The sequence below is a fragment of the Microtus ochrogaster genome, unplaced genomic scaffold (assembly GCF_000317375.1).
Source record: "Microtus ochrogaster isolate Prairie Vole_2 unplaced genomic scaffold, MicOch1.0 UNK78, whole genome shotgun sequence".
Taxonomy (NCBI): Eukaryota; Metazoa; Chordata; class Mammalia; order Rodentia; family Cricetidae; genus Microtus; species Microtus ochrogaster.
In genome coordinates this window covers 855433-874515 of record NW_004949176.1, presented here as the reverse complement: position 1 = coordinate 874515, position 19083 = coordinate 855433, and the positions used below count along the sequence as shown (strand labels likewise).

Here is a 19083-nt window from a genome sequence, read left to right as displayed (position 1 = left end):
TTCTTCTCATTCTTTACCCACACGCAGACTTCATGGAAGCCAGGCATTCCGTCCAGTGTTGGACACTCTCTGGCACCATCAAAATCACGTGTGTTCTTTAACATTTGGGCAGAATTATTATCCTCAGTACCGATTCTTCAAATGCTTTCAGTTCAATGAAATTCTTTCAAAGAGCCTGAAGTGTCTTTATAGTTCTGATTATATAAAACTCACTCTTCCCGTCCCACACCTCAGGAACCTCATTTGTCTTTTTCTATTCCGTTTATAGAACTCAAAGCTAGAACCTGTCATCCATGCCCCAGAGCCAGAATGAGGAGGTGACAGAGTACCTCAGCGAACCACAGTGTAGGGAAGAAAGCATTTATTAACAGGGGCCTGCAGTTCCAGAGGGGACAGGGTCATCATGGTGGGAAAGGAGGGGTGTGAGGCCTCTGGCAGTCAGGAAGGCGACATCATACCTCATGTACACACAAGAAGCAGCACAGGAAGTAGGGCCAGACTATAGGTCCTCAAAGCCCGCCCTCAGTGACCTGTTCCCAAGGAAGGTTCCACCTCATGTATGTTCTATAACTTCACAGACAGCACCCCCAGCTGGGAGCCAAGTGTTCAAACCTGTGAGTCTACGGGGTGTTTCACATTCAAACCACAACGGGAAGGAAGTTACTTAAGAAAGTTGATGAGCATCCATGTTCAGGAATGTGCTAGGACCCAGCAATACTGTGAGGCCGTCTGAAAACCCTGAAGGCTGAATGGGAAGAGAGGTTATGTTGTGGCTTTGCCTGTTACCAAGGATTAAGGAGGAAGCAGGAGAAGGAGGCCAGAAGTAAGAGCACCAGCATTCCTGTGCCTTTTCTGCTGACCGCCGGACTCCCGCCTCAGCGGGTCTGTTTCTGTAGCTGGCGTTTCAGGGGGAGTGTGCCGTGGTACTGAGCTAGGTACACAGAGGGGGCTCCATCAATACTGTGTGAAGGATATAGGCAAAGCCAAATCAGAGTCAAGCTCTTACAAACACAAGCAGGCAACGTGGAGGCAAAGCAAGGGGAGGCTGCCTGTAAGTTCTCTTCATCTTCATGCAGCCTTGCTATACCAGGGACTAAGGCTGTGCCTGAGTCTGTGAAGGCTTAGCTAGTGATGCTGCAGACAGGAGTGCCTCTTCCCACTGCTGGGGAACACAGGAAAGGCAATCTAGCCTGCCTTTTCTCTTGTAGATCTCTGTGACTTTGGGATCAGACAAGATAAATATAGAACAACACAAGACTTTATATAGTAGACCTCCAGGCTAGTGCGAGTCTAACAAGTTTAACCATCGGCTGTTGGTCCTAGTCTGTGAGCATCAGCTGTGTGTTCAACTCAGGAGCAGCCAGGGACAAGATGGCATGACATCTCCCTTAAAGCTGTTAGCATGAGGAGTCAGCCTACTGACAGTCAGTCCCAGGCCACTGCAACAGAGTGGAGAATGGTTATCTTAGCCCTGCTTGGGGGGGGGGCATTTTTTCCTGGAGACTTTGAAGCAAGAAAATAGTTTTCAAGCTCGCTCCTGCATCTACCCAGTGTCTCTCATGAAAGGAAGGACAAAGGAGGTTTTCCCTGCAAGGGCCTCGGAAATCTTGGAGCCGGTCCTCGGGCTCTTGGCAGGGAGCAGGGTTTTCCAGAGTGGGGCTCGTCAGTGATTGAGGGACGTGCTGCAGGGCTATTTTCATGAGAGTCAAATAAAACTCTCTTGTCTCCAGGCTGCTTTGGAAGGTGTTTTCCTAATGATTTCCCCAGTCACACAGAATGGCTGTTCAGTTGCTGGAACACGTTGGGCAGCTTCCCGTCTACCCATACCACTCTGCTGTTCTGGAGCCGCCTGCATTGAGTTTTGTAGATGAATGTTGATTCTAATCCAGAAGGAAGTGCCAGGAACACAAACAGCCCAGCTAACTGGCACTTACCCGAGGGGAGGTCCGGGGCCAGCCAAACTGCTTGCATTATCTCCCCGGAACCCTTACCAAACTCTGAGAGAAGACGCAGGCACTGTGGAAGTATCCAAGAGCATTTCAAAAGGGAAGAAAGAGCTGCCAGGAACAGGCTGGAGTCGGTCCTCTCTTGGATACATTGGATCCGTTGCAGAAATGCTTGCAGCTTATGTTTCTGGCTAATATCTTTCTGAGCCTCTTATGAGTTTAAGATATTCTAGCTTTTAATGAAGGGTTTCAAAAATATTGGTGACCACAGCTAAATGCTAATAGCAGGTGTGTGTGTGTGTGTGTGTGTGTGTGTGTGTGTGTGTGTGGTTGGACCCTATCAAGGCTGTCAGTTGGGTATTGTTTTCTACAGTGTCAGAGTTCCCACTGTGCGTTCCTACTCTTTAGTCTTAACCACAAGCATTCTTCACTGTTAAGTGTTTCCTGTGTGGCCCCATCTGTGCTTTTGTTGCTCGATTTTAAATTAATTAGGAGCCATTGGTTTTTAGGAGACGGTTCAGGTTTACAACATTAGGAGGAAGACCTAGAGATGTCTCACAATCCCCCCTCCATCCATAGCCTCTCCATCATTGGCGGCTTACACTGTGCTCAAACCTTGGTCACAGTAAACCCACGCTCATCACTGACACAGAGTCTGCCTTTCTTGTTAGCGAAGGTGCTGTGCATTGCAGGGCTTTGGACAGATGCAGTGTGACACCATTTCTGTCACTATGTCACATGCAGTCATCTCACTGACCTGGGAATCTGAGCTCTACATATTTACCCCAGTCTCCCATGGCCACAACCCCTCTTCCTCCCTTTCCGCACGGTTCTAATGCTTCCCATAGTTGGTCACTCATTTCTTTTTAGTTCTGAGTTTTATTCCATTGCCTGGATGTAGGATGTACCGGTTTGTTCTGTGATTAATATAAAGATATCATGCCTGTATTCACGTTGTAGCATAAATGAAGTTGCAGCGAGTAGCCCAAAGTTTTCAACTTGTTTGGAGGTGCTCCTCACTTCTGGTACAAGTACTTTCGTGTCCTCGAATGCTGAGACAACCAAAGGGGTTGGCAAGGAATTTTCAAGAATTAATTTATATCATGAAATGAAACTTTAAAACTACCAGCCATTGTTTTCAGCGATTATGTTCCTCGGCTGCTGGTAGCTGCCAACCCTGACTAACACTCTGACTTCACACGGTTTATTCCTGTGAGGACTACTGACTTGCTCAAGGCCTCCTGTTGCTGGGCTTCTCAGACAAGGGAGCCTGTGTCCTCCCACAGCTTCCTAAGGCCTTTTCCAGAAGACACAGCCTTCTGATAGCCCAAGTATGCTGTGTGCACCCACAGCTTCCTAAGGCCTCTTCCGGAACACACTGCCTTCAGGTAGCCCAAGCATGCTGTGTCCACCCACAGCTTCCTAAGGCCTCTTCCGGAACACACTGCCTTCTGGGTAGCTCAAGCGTGCTGTGTCCACCCACAGCTTCCTAAGGCCTCTTCCGGAACACACTGCCTTCTGGGTAGCCCAAGCGTGCTGTGTGCAGCGTATGTGAAGAATGCGTGGGCATCAAATGTTCTGGAGCAACCAGAGAAGTCCCCTTGGGTTGGTTACTAATAAGAGTTTTTAAACACCCAGCTGTCTGAGGCACAGAAAGTCTTCTTGTTGACCCTTAACCCCCAACCCTGCACCTTCTGAAGCTAACATAGCAACCCATGGGGACAGAGAGGTGTCTGAACCACAGCTCCCTTCTGCCTGGCCCTCGTTTGTCTCAGGTGAAAGCAGAGACCATAGGACAGAGGCGAAGGAAACTGAGAATCCCTGATGAGTTCTGGATAATTGAGGGCTTAGTAAGTAGAATAAGCCATCGAGGAGATAAAAAAAAAAAAACCACAATGACACATTCATTTTATATATATTCCTATGATGGTAAGAAAGATGAAATCATTAAAATTCATTTAATCAACTAAAACTTCTGGCCAGAGTGTTGTATTATGTTGTGCTTTGTGACCAGCATATGTTTAAGGACCTGCATTCAGGTTGCTCTTTCTGCAGGAGCAGAGCCCCTCTATCTAAACGGAGCCTGGCTGAGGTCTTTGGGCAGCAATGGCTCTAGGACAAGACAATCTACAGGCCATGGGGGCAAAGCCTTTGGTCTGGGTGTGCCTCTGGCCCTGATTCCCCCACTTCCTTCCCTTCTCCTTCTAACGGAAACTGAAGCCAGTAGAAAAATAATACCTAGAGGAAACTTCCTGCCTCATGTGACATAACTGCTCTCAAAGAATCTGTAGACCTTATGCCCAGATACAAAACGTTGATTATCAAACTGTAAATCGAGATTCTGAGCAGTTGACTAATTTTTTATGTTAAATTTTAAACTTTGGGAGAGCAGAAGATGAATTCAGATGCAGTGGTAAGGAACAATGTAGATTTCATCTCCTTCCCTCCAGCTCCCCCCTGTGAGCATCTTGCAAAGCTGTAGTCCAGTATCCCAGCCATGATGAAGACATCAGCACAGTGAAGACATAGGTTACTCCTGTCTTAGTTCTTTTCCTGTGCCTGTGATAAAATACCCTGAAACAAGCAACTTAAGAGAAAGGGTTTCTTTTGTCTCCAGTTGAAGAGATACAGTTCGTAGGGCAGGGAAGACATGAGAAGATGGGGAAGGCATGGTGGCAGGACCAAAGGCTGGATGGTCACATTGCAGCCACACCCAAGAAGCAGAGGGTGAACAGGAAGTGGGGCCAGGCTCTAAAGTCTCAAGTCCTGACCCTGATGACTCACTTCCTCCAGCAAGGCTCCATTCCCTAAGTGTCCCACAACCTTTTCAATAGCTGGGCCCGAGTGTTGAAATACACAAGCCCATGAGGACAGTGCACCGAAACCACAGTCCCACCATCACAGGGCCCCTCTGCTCGCTGTCATGCAGCCCAGCTAACTCCCCAGCACCGTGCCTAGCAGCTACAGTCTGTTTCCCATTACAGTGGTTCCCGGGCCACGTATTTTTAGAAACACTTTAGAAACATTTCTCCATTGAACACATACAGGACTAATGACTTTTATAGGGAAGCCAGGTGTTTATTTTTAGCTTCATGTGCTCGGCACTGCCTTGTTTTGCTCTTCCAGAAGACAGTGTGGGGTCCTGAACTCTAAATTTTCGAGGTGTCAATATTACAGCTGTTTTTGCTATAAATGCCCCTGCCAGAGGCTGACAGCACTCTTTCACTTGAACTATATGACCCCCCACAAAGTGGGCCAGAGAGAGTCCATGGTGGCTGCATTTGGGGCCTCTTGTGTCTCTGAACTAGTCACCAAGGAAAGGGTAAGGGAAGAGCCTGGAGAGATGGCTTTGTGATTGAGAACACTTGCTGCTCTCCCAGAAGATCTGAGTTCTATCCCCAGGTGGGGAAGTTTCCAACTTCCTGCAATTCCAACTCCAGGGGATCTGATGCCTTATTCTAGCCTCTGTGGGCACTCATATGTACATTCAAACCCCTCCCCGTGTGTACACATAATTAAAAAAATGCAATAAAGGAAGGCAAAGGAAGGATTCTCCATCAGCTTGTGACTGTGAGACAGACCAGGGTTCTCTTGTCTCTCTCTGCACTGTGTCTGCTTGAGTCTGTGTTGCATCCAGAGCTTTGGGACGCCACATTCTGATTAGATGATGCCCCTGGAGGTCCAGAGCTGTTGTCATGGCACACAAGCCACTGTGCCGGTGGAGGGATGCCACCCTAGTGAGTCCTTGTCTTTCTAGACTTGTACTGTCTTTTCTCTGTAGACAGATAGCCTGAGTGTGTCTACCGTAGGGAAGGGAGGGACAACTTGACAGAGGCGCTCCTGTGGGAAACTTATTTTCTGTGGATTTCTATTGATCAGAATGGCCTGTAATGGCCCTGTTTTTGGCATGAATCAGATAATCAGTGTCACAATTTTTAAATGTATAAATGAAATGGTGTACCCTAGAAGTAGGATAATTATGGCAGGAGATTCAGAATTTTAATCATGTTACATTGTGCTAAATTTGATTAAATTTTTATGTAGATTATTATCACTGATAGTTTCATTTTATTTTGCCATTATTAGGGTTGATAACCAGAAAGAGTTAATGGACTCCTAAGCCTATGTTCTGGCTGGGCAGTGATGGGAGAACTCAGATAGCTAAGCTGCTTGACTTTCCCTTCCCCTTTCTCTGTTCCCTTCTTCCCCTACTTTCTTCTAGGATACCCAACTTTAACCTTGTGTGCAAACACAATTTTTCAAATAAACTTTCTGCGTGTCTGATATGATTGATAAAATTTAGTTTTCTGGTTGAGTTATGAGTAGGGTTTGGGACGAGAGACCAACGAAGAGTTTTTAGAAAGCCTTTTACTGAGAGGAGCCTTGCTAAGCCTCTAAGCCGAATCCACTTACACACATGCGTGTTGGTGTGCACGCCATTCACATGCACAGAGCTGGCAGCTTTGGTCTGCAGCAGTGGCCCGGCATGCTTTCATCATTCTTAGTTATTCACATGTTCAAGGGATCCCCGTGGCAGGTCCTGATCAAAGACACACAGTGGCTTTCAGGTGAACAGTTGCCATGCTGTGCAATTTAGTTATCAGGGACTGATGAACTTCGTTCCAAGGAGGCAAGTAGACCTGGTTTAGTTATCTGTTGACTCAATTGCACTAGCACAGGCCACCACTCAGTGAGACACAGCGTCTTTCTGAACCAGGAAAGAACGAGTGTGTGGCTGTGCTTTGCGGTAAGGATGTCCTGTGTTATGCGACCTTGATGTATATATAGTTTTAGCTGCTTTCAGACTGTCTTTGTGTGCCGTGTGAGAAGTTTTGCTTGGGTTTCAAAGACCTTGGCTGAGAAATGACTTTATTGCTGGCCCAAGGAAAGAAAACCAGCACAGCTGCCGCAGAAATGCATGTGTGTGAGGGGAGAGGCTGGCTTCATAGGTCTTGGTCACAATTTCATTTCTAGATCTTGAAATAATTGCTGGTGCGTGAGAGGCTTCTGACCCCGAGCTACTGACTGATTATAGGGGAATGAGCAGAGAGGCCGTGTGCGATCCGCATTATTATTTCTGTCTCAGTTCTTCAGGGAACAGGGAGGCTGGATGCTTTATGATCCAGACAATGGGACTTCCTATGATAAGATAATGCACAGATACACATTTTCTTGATGTGTGGGATGGGAGAGGAGGAAGGGTCTTACTATGTAGCGTTGACTAGCCTAGAACTCATTATGTAGACCAGGCTAACACCAAACTCGCAGGGCTCATCTGCTTTCTGAGTCCTGGGATTAAAGACATGTAACACCAAGTATGGCCAGAAAAGAAACATTAAATGACATAGTTTGTAGATCATGCTTGCTTTCTCCTACAAAGTCTCTTGCCCCCGATTAAATGTAAGGTTTTCTAACAAATAGGTAATTCTCCAAATAATAAAGCAAAGTAGCTAACATAGGAGGCCACGGTGCTTAAAATCAGTTTCTCTGTCTCTCTTGGTCCCCATCCCCACACTTCCCAGGCAGTCTTCTGCCATAGCAGGTGTTCTCTCTGCAGGTGAGAGGAGAGGATGCCCCTGCTAAGGAGGGGGCAATGCTGCTGCAGCTTCCACCCTGACTGTCAAATCCAGGCTTCTGTTAAAAGCCATCCTCATGGTTTCCATGAGTTTCCCGTGTCCGACATCCTTCCAGGTTATATTTCTGGTTATTGCAGACTAGTCTCCTCCAGGGTTGTTTGTGGTCATGGTTCCAAAGGCCTTGCAGAGGTCAAGGCTAACAGGTGCTTTTTTAGCCTGTTACCCGACTTCCGAGCTGTGATGACGAGGATCTCAGGTCTCCAAGGTTCCTGGCTTCAGTGGGCTCCTCACCACTCCTGACTTCTCAGGTCGATGCTTTGTTCTCCGAGTCCTCGTCAGCCCATTGCTGCTGTTGTTTTACTTTTTTTTTTTTCTGCTGTCGTTTTCCTAATGGACAGTCTGGGATGTGGGCAGAGAATGGCCGTTACCTGCTGTTACGGTAGACAGTCTTGCTAACTAGCTCCGCTCGTTCTGTACTTGATCTTGAGAATCTTTATTTTGGAGTAATTTTAGATTGTGGAGCATCATGTGATTTCACAGTGGCTCTGTACCCTTCTCTAACCCTTTCTCTAGACTGATCGCTTATGCAACGATTGCTGTTTCCAAAACTGAAAGACAGGGATGTCACAGAATGAACTAACCCCAGCCTTATTCGGGTTTCTCCACTCCTCCCACTGGTGTCAGCTTCTCTGGTCTAGGACCCAGGCCAGGCAAGCGTATTGCATTGAGCCTCTTGATTTTTAACGTAGAAAATGGTCCCATCCGCAAATAATCATGCCTTTCCCTTAGTTTCCAAATCTGTATGCATGGGCATGGTGTGTGTATGTATGATGTGTGTGTATGTGGTATGTGTATATATGTGTGATTGTATGTGTGATATATGTATGGTGTGTGAAGTATGTGTATATGGTTTACTTTTGATATGTATGTGTATGGTGTGTGTGTGTGGCATATGTGTGTGTATATGTGTGTGTGGTGTGCACTGTATATGTGTGTATGTGCTATTCACTGTATGTGTGTGTGGTGTGTATGAGCCTAGTGTGTATATGTGTGTGGTATGTGTTTTGTGTGCATATTTGTGTATGTGTGTGGTGTGTATATGTGCATGTATGTGTGTGTATGTGTGTGGTGTATTTGTGTGTATGGTGTATGTGTGTGTATGGTGTATGTGTATATATGTGTGCGTGTATGGTGTTTGTTTGTATGTATATGTGGTGTGTATATGTGTGTGTATGTATGTGTGTGGTGTATGTGTACGTGTATGGTGTGTGTGTATATGGTGTATGTGTGTATGGTGCATGTGGTATGTATATGTGTATGTATGTGTGTGTGGTGTGCACTGTACTCTTGTCCCAGATGGACTGAACGACTTCTCTCCTGTAGGTTCAGCTCACTCTGTTCCTTCCACACACGTGAGCTCTGTGAATTCTGCTCATTCCCTTTGATTAGTGCCTGCTTCGCCCTCTCCTGGGGTTGTCACCCACTTTACAGTCCCCATCTGCTTTGGGTGCAGCCTGTGCTCCTCAGGAACCCACCGTCCACTGACAGTGAGCATGTCTTGTGTGAGGCGCACATTTCTGTAACTGTCATCTTCTGGGATTTCCTATGCATGCTCTGACGTCAGCGTCCATTGGGAATGTCTTTCTGCCATCTCTAGTCACCTAGCCCTCAGCCGTCTCCCAGCTATTCAGACAGAAACGTACCCGCATCGCTCCTCTGAGCTCTCTCTCTCTTCCCTGTTCTCTGCCTCCCTTTCTTTTCCTTCCCCTTCTCCTCTGTCTCCACTCATGAATCCTCTCACAGGTGTTCCCTCCGAACTCTCTTTCCCTGATCTCATGTCATACTAGGAAACTCCTTGACACCGAATCCGGAGCACACATCTCCCCACGCAGCCAGGCCTGACCGCCTCACACTCCCTCAGTGGGCCAGGCCTTCCAGCTTCGTCCTTTTTGCCGTGGATCTTCTATGAGATGCTCTCTTGTTAGTTATCTCTTCCTGAGCAACTGTTACTTCCTTTTCCATCCAGTTTTCCTGGTTCCCAGGAAACCTCTGATCTCAGGCTAGGTTAGGCATCTTCTGATGTGCAGCGTTCCTATCTCTTATTCATGTCACGGTTTGGATATTACCCCTCCCCATCATTGTCAGCTCATGTTTCAAACGCTTGGTCACCAGCTCATGGGCTCCAGAAAAGGTGACTGGATCTTGAAGGTGGTGACTTCACCAGGGAACAACTCCGTGGCTGAATGGACTAGCAGGAGACTGGGACCGTTTACAGGAGGCTGGTCACATACTCTTCTCACTCACCCTTTCCGCTGCCTCTCAGCTTTCCACTGCTGCAAGGTGAGCCGCTCTACTCCATCCTGCCTTCCTCGCCTTGATATTCTGCCTCCTCATGGGCCCAGAGCAAGAGCTAACTGTGCTGGCCTGTTTTTGTCAGCTTAATATAAACTAGAGTTAGCTGGGGAGAGAGCATTTCCTCCATTGGATTAGTCTGTGCAGGCATTTTCTTATTAGTGATTGACATGGGTGGTACCACCCCTGGGCAGACTGAGCAAGTCAGGGAGAGCAAGCCAGTGAGTAATGCTTCTCCATAGTCCCTGCTTCTGTTCCTGCCTCAGGCTTCTCCCCTCTCTGGCTTCCCACAAGGATGGACCTTAAGTTGTAAGCGGAGTTAACCCTTTCCTTTCCTGCCATCTAAGTCAACATTCTATTGCTGTGAAGAGACGCCATGGCTACGGCAGCTCTTAGAAAGCATTTAATTGGGGCTGGCTCACAGTTTCAGAGGTTTAATCCATTATCGTCATGGGCAAAAGCCTGCCAGCAGGCAAGCAGACATGGTGCTGGAGAAGTAACTGAGAGTTTACATCTTGATTCACGGGCAGCAAGGAGAAAACTATGAGCCACCAGGCCTAGTTTGAGCTTCTGAAACCTCAAAGCCCACCCCAGTGACACATTTCCTCCAACAAGGCTACATCTCCTAATAGAGCCACTCCCTGGTGACCAAGCATTCAATTCTATGAGCCTGTGGGGCCCATTCTTCTTCAAACCACCCCACCTAAGTTGCTCTTGGTCAGTGTTTTCTGACGGCGGCAGAAAATCACACTGGGTCATCAGCTGACTCAACCCTTTGACTCTGCGCCAAATTATCTTTTCCGCTGTGAGTTGTTGTCTCGTCTTGACAAATCTCTCACTGGCTTGGATCTCACCAAGTAAAGTAGTCTGGCTGGCCATGGAGCCCAGGGACCTGCTTGTCTCTAGCTCCCCAGGACTGGGATTACAAGGACACAGCACCACGCCCAGTTTATATGCGGGTCCTGGAGTTGGAGCACAGGCCCTCGTGTTAGGTCAAGCTCTTTTACTGACAGCATCTCCTCAGCCTTCAATGTCACTGAATATCATGTGGATTCTATGAAAAAGCATCTTGGATAGAATGATTAATTTGGACCATTCAAGTACAGTGGGCACATCAGAAAGGATGACATGCCATACTGGTGGGGTTAGGGTTTTCACACATCCTATTGAAGTGAATGATTGTGGTACCAACAGGATAAAGATATATTAGATGATGTCTACCCTATCTAAAAGGCCAAGCTTTATTGATAATGTCATAAGATTGATGTTTTTAACCTATATGTCAGTTTCTGTTTCAAATAATCTAGAGTTCTGCCATACACTGCCTGTGTAAAATGCCTGACCTCATGCTATCGTGTGCTGTGTTGATCGTCTCTGGTTGAGCCTCTTGACTTGGTCTGGGTTGTCATGTGTGGCCACACCCGCTTGGGTTGAGGAGTTCATTTCACATCTTCCACAGCTATTCTCACTTTCAACTTGCTTGCATCTTTCCACCGTCACCATAACAGCAAAATACCAGGAATCAGTAAACACTGCTTACTGACAACTCTCAATATTAATGGTCTCGATTCCTCAGTTAAAAGACACAGACTAACGGCTTGGATTAGAAAACAAAGTTCGTCTTTCTACTGCGTCGAAGAAACATACCTCACCACCAAGGACAATGGCAGATATCCCCTTAGGGTAAAAGGGACATCAGCTATTGTGAATGGATCATCTGTGCTTGGAGTTAATATGTTTTGGTTTGAGTATAGCTCATTGACATCACTGGTTATTTTTTAAGCCTCTACATTAATGTCCACTACTTAATGGGTAGATGGCCAAGAACGTGTCACCTGAGATGTCTGTGAAGGAAGCTGAGTGGGTGACCCTGAATGATGACATTTACCCTGGGGCTAACACTGATCCATCCACACATCGATGCCACAGTCACCATTGGGAGTGGAAATGGACATTAGGAAGAGTAAGCTGGAACCGAGGCAGAGTCTGTTGACAGGAGTAGAGGGAGGATTGGTGACAGGCTGTGCATCCTTGCCCGACCTGGCACACAGCACAAGCTAGAGTGGTCTGAATCTTTGCAGATCACCTCTTCTGGAGTACCTTGGACCTGGCCTGGTGACCGGAACATGATAGCACTAAAGTCCAGCTCCGTTGCTTTTCCCAGTGATAGTGTGAGATTTCCCACTCCTATTATACGTTTAGGTTCTGTGTTTTGATTTTTCTTCTCTTCATTTTATATTATCTTTTAAATTCAGTAGAAGAGTTTGGCCTGGGGAATTTTGTGCTTTACTAGGCCAGTGCTCTCTGGAGCCAGGGGTGACTTGCACAGAGAGAGCTGGAAATGACCTACCCAGCAGGACTACTGTTTTTCATATGAATTCTCAAACACACATAAGATAGAGTAGAATCATGAAATACCATGTTTTGCATAGATTTGAAGCACATCAATTGTGTTTTACTTCCCCTACCTACTCCATACAGACAGACACATTCTGCCGGAGTATTTTAATACTAATCTTCTATATTAGGTCTCATTTTATGTATATAATGATTTTCTGATAGGAACAACAGTGTGATATAATAACGGAAACATATCTAGCAACTTTAATAATTATTTTAGAGTCAGAAGTTTTTCCGTGCTGCTTCTTTAGCTACTTATAAACAGTAGGGAAATTAAATTTACCTTACAATCATATTCCATTGGCTTTTAAAATTTCAAAGTGTCATTAGGGTTTTCTACTCCTGTGGGTGGTGCCCAGATGGACCCGTGGGCTATTTGTACTGGAGGACTTATGACTTCCTTCTTTTCTGGGACCAAACACATTTGATGAACACTCTGTACCCGACCCTGTTATAATGACTTACATCATAGGTTTTTACTGGGCAGAGTTGTGAGAAGTTTGGCAGTCAAGTTTGGTATTATTTTGAGTTTGAAATGACTGTCATGGGCTCACACATTTGACTATCTTGTCCCCAGCTGGGTGCTGTGTGGGAACTCTTCTGGTAGGGGTGGGTCACTGGAGGAGATTGCCTGGCCCTGCTTCTGGTCCCATTGATCTACCAAGGTGGCTGTCACATTGTCCCACTGAACTGCCCATCACGCCTTTCCTTCTACAATGGGCTACACCCCCTGAAACCTTGAGCTAAAATTGAAAAGAGAGAGAGAGAGAGGGAAGAAGGGAGACAGAGAGAGAGAGAGAGAGAGAGAGAAGAGGCAGAAGCAGCCTCTTCGAGAGAGAGAGACAGAGAAGGAAGGGACTCAGGCTGCAAGCAGGAAGGAAGACCTGCCTGCCTCAGCGGACTGGGGTGGGGGGAGTGGGCGTGGCTTGTCTCTTAAAGAGACAGAACAGATCATTACAACAATAAACTTTTTTCCTTTAGTTTGCTTCTCTCGGGTATTTTGTTGCGCTCTGGGCTTTGTTAAGAATTCACAAAATTGCCAGGTGGTGGTGGTGCACACCTTTAATCCCAGCAATTGGGAGGCAGGCAGAGGAAGGTGGATCTCTGTGAGTTCAAGGCCAGCTTGGTCTACAGAAAGAGTTCAACAACATCCAGGGCTACATGTAGAGAAACTTTGTCTTGAAAGACAAACAAAAGAATTCACAAAATTTATTTGACATCAGGACTTGTTTTTAGGTAACATTTGTTATGCAAAATACATTTTTGGAAAGGCTATCCTAGCAGGCAGATGCTCCCTTGAAATAGCAAAATAGAAATGTTTAACTTCATTTTACTCTCAATTAATTGGATAACTTTTTGTCCAAGCCACATTATTATAATCAGTGTTGTTTTCCTGAAATCTCCATAATGTGGTGCAGTGTGCCACACTGCAGGGGCAAATCATGTGTGAACATACTGGACTTCCACCGATACGTATAAAATAAGAATAGCTAAACAGAAAGTCCCTCAAGAGGAAAGATAATACATTGGAAAATGGAAAGAAAAGGTAGAAGTAAGCTGTGAGGAAGCCAGGGAGATCGTCCAGGAACAGCAGTGGACTGAACTGCTCTTTATTGGTGAAAAATTGGCCAAACACGGCTTTAAAATTCTTTCACAGACATCTTGCAAATGTCCTCATTTCCACATAGTCTTAAAATACATTTATTTTATTAAAAACAAAAGCCCATCAAAACCTTGTTCTAATAAACTCATAAGTAGAAACACCACAGAGCCGGTTTAAGAAAGCCAGTCAAGGCTTTCCCAGTTCTGTCGCTTAGAGTGGCCGTGCTGAAGCCATGGAGCTTTGCCTGGAGTCTCACACTGATCACCAGCTGCGTGTTCATTCACGTGTCTACCAGGGGGAAAGACTAGGACAGAACTGAAGCTAGGAAACTTAGCCTTCCATCCTCCCTGATGCCTTTGCTGTGTCCAGTCTTTCCTCATCGCCCAGTGCCTGCTCATCCTCCTTTGTGAATGCTATCCCCACGCCTGCTCCTGTTTGCACACGCGCACTTAGAACCATACTTAGTGCAGGGTCTACATGGGAGGAAGGACAGGAGGGTTTTCCCTGAGTTCAGGCTGCCTTACTTAACATTACCCTTTAAAATTCCACCTGTTCTGAGATTTTCATGGGCTTCTTCTTTACAGCAGAATAATATCCGTTTGTTTGGTGAGGACACATAGACTGGGTAGTTTCTTTTCTGTAGTAAACAGCAGCACAGACACAGGAGTGCCGGTCTCTCTGTGGTAGGTTGTCAAACCTTCTGGGTACATGCCCAGGAGTAGAATAGCTGGAACATATGGTGACTGTTTAAAAACATGAATGGGTAACAGGTCAAAGTAGGCCAGCGAGGGTAGTTGTTCCCCATCCAATCCCTCCTCTGTCCTCTGTGTGCATGGTTGGGCATGGCATGAGGACTCTGCATCATCCCCTTTCTAGCCCAGCTCAAGTGACATCCACCCAGCTCCTTCTATACTTGCTGATCTTCACATTAGATCAGTACCTTGCTGCACGGTGTGTGTGTATGTGTTTGTGCATGTGGTGTGGTATGTGGTGTATGTGTGTGTGTGTTGTGTGATGTGTGTGTAGTGTGTGGTGTGTTATGTGTGTGTTGTATATGTGTAGTGTATATGTGTTTGTCTGTGTGGTATGGTATGTGTGTGTTGTGTATGTGTGGTATGTGGTATGGTGTGTGTTGTGTATGTTTGTGGTGTATGTATGTATGTATGTATGTTTGTGGTGTGTGTGTGTGCTCTGTGTATAGTGGGACTGCCTCTTTGCTTTCTGGTGCCATAAAGATAATTTTTCTGTGTTACTTACAGTCAAACTACAGCTCCAAGCAGAAGAGAGAGGGGTTGTGTCTATCAAGGGAGTGTGTGCAAACCGGTACCTTGCTATGAAGGAAGACGGACGGCTGCTGGCTTCTGTGAGTAGTTCTTTCTTGGGGTTTTGTCTCATTTGTCTTGTGTGGTTCTTTACTAGCATTGGACCTGAGTCTTTGTTTGGGTTTTATGTGCATCACTTTAATCTTTGTATTCCCCTAGGTAACAGCATTCTCTGCATTTCATAGACTTTAGGACTCCAGTAGGGAGGGACACACAGTGCACGTGAGGTCAAGGCCAGGCATTCTGCAGGCGAGTTGACTCTAGACTCCAAATGCTACAGGTTGGCCTTGGCAAGATAATAGACAAGGCTGTGTGCAGGTCCCATAATTTTCGTTTGGTAGCTAAAAGCATTTTAAGACCCTCTACTAGAGTAGCCCATGCCTGTAGTGTACAGTATGGCAGATGCACTGGGCAGCAGCCTTCCAAAGCAAGTATTCTCTGCCCCAGTGGGTCCACTGTGCAGGAAGGCAGAGGAAGTGTAGTGTGGGTGCTTTATTGAGTTCCTTCTGTATTTCACACATATGCATAGTATACATGCATGAGAAGGTTGGAAGTAATTTAGGGAAGACAGGGACCAGCTTGCGGAGAATACAGGGAGGTGGCTTCTACGCAGGGTCCGAGGTGAAAAGGATCCCAGGCAGAGGTAGAGCTGAAGCTGTGGATCCAAGAGGCCACTTAGCGTATCTCTCAAATTACACGCCGCTCAGCACAGCTGGAGTGTGAGCTGGAGAGGACAGAACACAATGAAAGGGACTGGAGAGGCTGGCAAGGCAACCAGCCAAGCCTGCTGTCAATTCTTACATCATGCTAACCATGCTCGCTGCTGTGAGGCTGCAGAGTCCCGGGCCAGCAGGGGTTGCCTCTGGGTGAGAGCACTCTGGCAGTGGAGCAGAGTGGCTTAGAGGAGCCTGGGAGACTAATCAGAGTTGAAGAGGAAACACTGCTGTGGCCAGAACAACCGTGGGCATCTCATAGGGACTGGGGAAGGAGGGTGAGGTAGACAGAGGCACATGACTCTGGGCTCACTTTAATGAGCTCTGTTTATGCTGCCCGCTGCTGTTCACACATGGTGAAGCTAGCTGTTAGAGAGAGTACTAAGCAGCGCTCCAGCAAGCTATCTTTTACTCCTTTATCTGCATTCTTCTGCACTCCCTGCCTCTGTGGCCTTGTTTTGTGCTGGAGGACAGTCCTCCTAGGCTTTATCAGCAGTTTTCCTGCAGTCACAAGGCCACATCTGGGCCAAAGTTTCTGCCTGGTAAAGGAACTGCAGACTCTCTGGACTCCACCAAAACACAAGCAGCATTTGCAGGGCTGGCCTTGTTTTGATCATAACCGGCTGTGGACAGCGCTAGCCCTGGAGCCTTGAGGCTCCATTCTTCCCTTTGTTTTACCTGGTGTGTAACTGGATTGTGGGGAGCCTAGATGGCAATCATGAAAGGAACCGTTCTCAAGAACTCAGGCGGGTTGGCTGGTTCGTCTACAATGATTAAAAAGCACCATGGATGTCAAGAGCTCTGGGGATGGAAGCCGCCCACTCGCCACCACCATCTCTGTGACAACTGGGTCACAAATGAGAGGAAAGAAGTCAAAGATGATAGCGTTGAAAATGGAGTTGTGTCCAGGTCTTCATGGAGAATTCTGTTTCTCTTGACAAATGGGTGTCAAACTTTGTAATGTATTAAAGAAGACAGTGTTTCCAAGTCCCTTCCTCAGCAAAGGTGTTGCAAGGTGAAGGCCATCTTGCCCTACTGAGTCTTACTGGATTTCTGTCCCCTTAGTGTAGGCCAACTCTTCGTGATGCAACAGACTGCCACCAAGTTGATAGAGTAAAAGTCAGTTTAGGAAACTGTCACAAACTCTCAGCTGGGACAAAGTCCAGTTGTTAAACACACACCACACACATACACACACACACGGACAATTCAGGATTTATCAGGCTCTTCTGGACAGCTGGCGTGTGTTCCAGCCCCCATCCGAGGGCTCAGCCCCGCCAAGTCACAAGCTACTCTCTGGACTCAGCATCTAGTTCAGATGGCTGGCTGCCATGCAGTCTCAGAAAGTCTCTCTTCTCTGCTGGTCAGGGTGGGCTGAGTCTTCTAGTGAAGAAGTCGGTGCTGTCCCTCACAGCAGGAGAGGTGCCGATGGCCTTGCCAAGGGGCCCTTCTCCCTGAGTCTGATCTGCCATATTGAGCTGTCAACAGCAATGACTTCTGGAGTAACTCCAGTGTCCTGATCGGGAACCATCACTTGGAGAAGCTGTTTGTAAGCTTGTGCTTGCTCAGGCTTAAGTCTGGCCACCTTCTAGCTGGCCCCATGTCACCCGGTGTGTGTGAGGGCAACACAGGATTGCTGTGAATGTCACCCACTGAGTGAAAATGGGGACATAAAATGCTTCTAGGGATAGTTGCGAAGGCTTATTGTACATATGAGAAGAGAACAGACAGAGACATCTGGAAGAGTCCAGACTGAGCACAGCCAGCAGAATAGACCAGGCCATGAGAGGAGAGAGGGCAGAGAGCATGCAAAGAAGAGAAGAGAGGGGGAGCAAGTGAGGGAAGGGGACCAGGAGCCAAGAGTGGAGAACCAAGAGCACAAGCACTGAGAGGACCAAGAAGGAGGCCAAGAGGAGGGAAAGAGCCCGGGGCCAAAAGGGCTGGGTTCTATAAAAGCGAAGCTGGGGAGGGGAAGGGAAGCTCAGGGCTGCAGCGGTTTAGAGTGGGGGTGAGAAGAGCTGAGAGGAGCCAGGATTCTGTAGCTGGTCTTGTGCAGAGAGAGCCTGGCAGCCAGGGTCCACTCTGATGTGTTAATAGGCTTCCCAATTAGCCATTGTCTTGAGTTTCTTTGGGACCTAACATTCACTAGGTGACTCCCATAGTGGCTCCCAAACACACACATCCTCCTGGCGGCAACAGCACTCAGAGAGCTGAGCTGGCTTTACTACTGGTTGAAGGTGCAAGAAAGGACTGCAGCACCTTTACGTGACGATGTCTGACAGCATTCAGGTTAAAGCTTGCTTGTCATTTAAAACTGTGTGTGTGTGTGTGTGTGTGTGTGTGTTTGTGTGTGTGTATTCTCATATGTGTAACTGCTTGTTTATGTATGTATCATTGTGTGCAGTTCTGTGGAGTCCACAAAGAGCAGCAGATCTCCTGGAACTGGACTCAGGAGTCAGTAGACAGTTGTGTACCTTGTTTTGGTTTGTTTTGCCCAGGATCTCTTGCTAGAGCTTGCCCAGTAGGCTAAGCTGACTGAACTGAAAGCCCCGGGGTCTTCAGCCTCCACTTCAACAGTGCGGGAATTGCAAGCACATGACACCATGCCTTTTTTTTTTTTTTTTTTGTCCTTTCTTTTTAAAATAAGATAGTGTCCTACTATGTAGCCTCGGCTAGCCTGGCACTACCTATGTGTAGCTGGAGGCTTTCTGTCCCACCCACCTGTTCCTAATTAACCAATCTGAGGCTTAATCTCAATTGTAATTGTTTGACCAATGGCTCAGACTTCTTATTGGCTAGCTCTACATATAAATTAACCCATTTCTATTAATCCGTGTAGCAACATGAGGCTGTAGCTTATCGGTAATGCTCAGACATTTTTTTTTTCCTTTGGTGGCGACATGGTGTCCCCTGACTCCGCCTTCTCCATATCTCTGTTTGGATTTCCCACCTAGCTCTAGTCTATCCTGCCATTGGCCAAATGAGCTTTATTTGTCAGCCAATAAAAGTATCACATATACAGAAGGACATCCCACATCACCTTTGTAGATCAGGCTGACCTCTGACGCACAGAAATCCAGCTGCCTCTGTCTCCTAAGTACTGTGATTAGAGACATGTGCTACTATGCCTGGCAGTGGCAGGCTTTTTTTTTTTTGATTATTTATTTATTT

General features: G+C 46.8%; 2 protein-coding genes across 3 annotated transcripts in view; both read left to right on the top strand.

Moving 5' to 3' along the window:
- Nucleotides 1-15202, top strand: part of Bbs12 (Bardet-Biedl syndrome 12) — an 85305-nt gene extending 70103 nt beyond the window's left edge. For both annotated transcript variants that reach the window (XR_003376656.1, XR_003376655.1), the window contains exon 4: nucleotides 15137-15202. The gene's annotated coding sequence lies outside the window, so the exon portion shown is untranslated. The remainder of the gene's footprint in view (nucleotides 1-15136) is intronic.
- Fgf2 (fibroblast growth factor 2) overlaps nucleotides 1-19083 on the top strand; it is a 51314-nt gene that overhangs the window by 25132 nt on the left and 7099 nt on the right. Inside the window, exon 2 of the mRNA XM_005370386.3 lies at nucleotides 15137-15240. Coding sequence (XP_005370443.1) covers nucleotides 15137-15240 — 104 coding nt within the window. The remainder of the gene's footprint in view (nucleotides 1-15136; nucleotides 15241-19083) is intronic.